Source organism: Bactrocera neohumeralis, unplaced genomic scaffold (genome assembly GCF_024586455.1).
Source record: "Bactrocera neohumeralis isolate Rockhampton unplaced genomic scaffold, APGP_CSIRO_Bneo_wtdbg2-racon-allhic-juicebox.fasta_v2 ctg7154, whole genome shotgun sequence".
Lineage (NCBI taxonomy): Eukaryota > Metazoa > Arthropoda > Insecta > Diptera > Tephritidae > Bactrocera > Bactrocera neohumeralis.
Genome location: NW_026093969.1, coordinates 1 through 3721, shown reverse-complemented (window position 1 = coordinate 3721; position 3721 = coordinate 1). Strand labels below are relative to the sequence as shown.

Below are 3721 nucleotides of genomic sequence, written 5' to 3'. Positions count from 1 at the left end.
CTTGCTGTACTGTTCAGTTGACGATAATCATACTGGCCATGTGAATGCGAATGAGAGACATGAGTTAGTTCTGGTAGAACATGCACTGTTGCTACATATAGAAATGTTCCTGCTGAGAAAAGCATAGCTATTCCAGTCGCATTTAAGGAATTGAGGGTCTCCTTTTGTTCCTGCCCAATTCCAAAAAAGTCAAAAAGAGTTAATAGTGGAGCTGAACAAGAAAAAATTAACAAGTGCTTGTATTTCTTGATGTTCAATTTGTTCATGTAAAAGAAAACTAACGAGCCCAAAGGCAGCTGGAGCTTTATGCAACATGATTGCTAAAAATACAATAATTTCAACGTCTTGGTGGGTGGTCGTTGCTGCAGCTCCAAGGCTACTCCATCAGCTAAAAATGAAAAACAAATATGTCATTCAAAATACCTGTAAAATTTTTATACATACCAGCGGCATGAACAACCAAGCCTAATGTTGCTGTTATGTTTTTGTCTTTAGAACTGTTTACGCTTTTATGTTGCGATATGTGGTCCACTAGCAGCATAAATACAAACCCCAATACAAGCGATACACCAATAGTGCGGGAGAAGTCAGGTTCTCTCATGTGGTCTACATTAAAAGTCTCCGTTGTTGCAGAAAATAGAGATTTTTCAACTTTACGTGCTGATATCTTGCCGACTTCTGGCAAATTGGGTGTTAAGGTATCCATATACAAAGAGCGTATTCCTTCCGGAATGATAACGGTTAATGCCGTACCTACCAATAAGCCTGCGCCCAAAACTGTAACAGACTTTAGTTTTTCCTGAAAGTAGTTAAATATGTATATATTTTATTTCGTGTTTTAAGTACATATACAATTTGAAAATTCAGACATTAATGCGAAAATAAGCGTTGCGAACTCTTGATTACGCGGCATCGCTAATATCAAAAGCTGTATGTGACTAGATCACATATAATTTATTCACTAATCTAGACCATCATCAGTGCAGTTATGGATTTATAAACATCTGTCCAAAACAGCATTAAAAAAATTACATCGTTTAATATTTATTAAAAGAGAACATTGTATTGTCTTATTTTGTTATAAAAATTGTCTACTTTGAAATATTTTTTCATTTAGTGTTAATAATGGACGCATTTTTTATTTAGGGAAGCCGACTTGCAAATGAATTCTGATCCCTTACTTTTCATTCATTTGGTTGTTTACTATATTACTATATTTCTCTTTGATGTGTCTAAATCAGGTGATTCTATAACACTCTCCTGCGAATGGTAGGCACCTTGTCGCGGTGCGAGAACTAGGCGCAAGGCATACTCGGCCTTTGTCCTGTGCGGCTGGTGCTGTTAGCTTCTGGTTACGCGGGATGTCGGATGCCGCATGCGTGCGCTAACTAAGGCTACCACCTCCTAATCCAGGGTGTTATACGACTTCGTACCATTGGAACTTTGCAGCCAGGAGGTTAGTATTGTATTCTAACGAACCTTCCCAACACCGGGCCGAATTGGAAGTAACGGTGGCCTTACCGCGCCAAGGGCTCTGGCACGTGGCGGACCTTTCAGTTCCCCATACAGAACATAGACCCGACAGCTCACCCTGTTTTGAGCCAAGGGTCGAAAGAAAAAGATGAACAGCAACAAATACCAAAACAAAACTAAACACTGGACTCGATGACGGAGAAGGGCAACGACAAAGGACAACGGTAGTGGAAAGGAGAAGGAGATCGGGGCAGTGAAAGGTAAGGGGTCGAGGGGCTAGGCGGAAGTTTAGCTTCCTCGACGCAGGAGCATTCGCGACAGAGGAGCGTTCGCTGTTTGAGGAGCACGCCAGGGATGATGACGACGTTCCCTCTTCACAAGGAGCTCACCTGGCGGTAACGCCTGGTGCCGCTGGCAGCAGTAACTAAGGTCACCAAGACCCCGCCGGTTTGTGTAGTGGGTCGGCCTCGAGCGAGTCGCATCAGGCAGAGCCTAACGGCGCAAGAGGGAGAAGGAGGAGAAGACGCAGAAGAGGTGGGCAACGCCCCCTTCCAGAAGCTCGCCAACCCGGCGGGTGCGACGATCCTCACAGAAAAGGTATGAGTGGTTCCACCATGAAGTAGTACCCACGGCACCTCCGTGATGGGAAAACCCCGGAGGCAGCGGAGGCTCTAGCGAGGAGCAAGAGCCAAGGAAACCACGCGTCTCCGGCAAAGGGAAGCGACAACAATGTGCCAGCTCGCGCACAAGGCAGCGGTAATAGCAACCGTGGCCCGGTCAGCACAGCTCGGACCGTAAGGCGGGGCGACAGCAGGGCACTGCCCGCGGGCACGTACGCCCAAGCCGGAAAAAGGAAGAGCGGCCAAATTACGCCACAGGAGCCCCCCGATCCAAAAGGGTGCGAGACACGGATACAAAGGCAGCCGGGGGCCAACCATCTGTACCGGCTCTTCACCGGCTGGAGGAGGGGCGGCGCGGATATGCGGATGCTGTCAGAGGCGTCCGCATGGCTGTTCTGCCCTTCAAATACCCGGCGGAGTCGCTGAATCCGGATGAGCTCACCGTGCTTCAGGACATCCTGATGGACAAGGTGTCCGAAGGAAAGGACTACACAGCGTCCTTCCTGGGCATCGACTTCAGGGGAGGTATGATGCAAGTAGACTGCCTGGACGAGTCGTCCGCCGACTGGCTGAGGGAACACGCTTTAAAGCTGGGAAGCTGGACAGGCCCTGTCCTCTGCGTGAAGAGGGTGGAAGATGTGCCAATCATGCACAGCATGACGATGTTCCTCCCTCGAAGCGTGGACAGGACCTACGAGCACGCCTTGAACCTGGTGAGGAACCAGAACCGGGGACTCAGTATCTCGTCCTGGTGTGTTGCAGGCAGCAAAGGAGAAGCCAGGTGACAATAAGGGATGGAGGTTACACCTATACATCAACGACGAGACGTATAAGTATGTCCGGGCCGCGAGCTTCCGCCTGTTTTACAGGTACAGCACGGTCGTCATGCGGCCCTACAAGCCTGCTGACACCGCGAGCAAGGAAGCCATAACGCCTGCGACTCTACAGGACAAGGGCGTCGATAACCAGGCAGTGCCAGAGTCCGCCGAGAGGAAACAAGAATGGAGGTGGACGAGTTGTCGGAGCAGCCTTGCGGGAGCAAGTCCCGACAGGCAGGGCCAGCAACGACCACTGACGTCCCAGCAGATGGCCGGAACACGGAGCCACCTTCAACGCAGGAGCTCCTAGACGGATTTGGTGGCCCAATGGACAGCAGCGCGGTTGACGGCTGGGTAGAGGATCTCTCTCTCGAGAGCGTAGATCCACTAACACTGTTCTGTACCAGATAACCCTGATCTTGGACATCGAAGGTGCCTTTGACAACACGTCTCAAAAAAGTGTAGCCAAGGCACTGGAGAAAAGGAATGTGGCAGCACCGGTGCGCAGATGGATTGAATCTGTATTGCGTACCAGAGTTGCTGAGACCACAGTAGATGAAAAGAGGATTCGTCTTGGCACAACAAGAGGCTGCCCACAGGGAGGTGTGTTATCATCCCCTGCTATGGAGTCTATGTAGTTGTAGACGACCTGTTAGTACTGCTAACGAACAATGGGATCCGCTGCCAAGGGTATGCGGACGACATTGTAATTATAGCAAGAGGCAAATACGAAGACACTCTCTGTGACCTAATACAAAGAGGTTTAAACCTGGCGAAGATGTGGTGTAAAGAGGTTGAATTAAACATCAA

At 49.1% G+C, this 3721-nt stretch overlaps 1 protein-coding gene across 1 annotated transcript; it reads right to left on the bottom strand.

Annotated features, from left to right (window-relative positions):
• Window positions 1-245: 245 nt before the first annotated feature.
• LOC126767496 (zinc transporter ZIP9-A-like) lies at window positions 246-814 on the bottom strand (the record flags this gene model as incomplete). Its single annotated transcript, XM_050484984.1, has 2 exons — window positions 246-388; window positions 445-814. Coding segments are annotated over 2 exons (438 nt in total), but the record flags the coding sequence as incomplete, so codon positions are not given.
• Window positions 815-3721: the final 2907 nt, after the last annotated feature.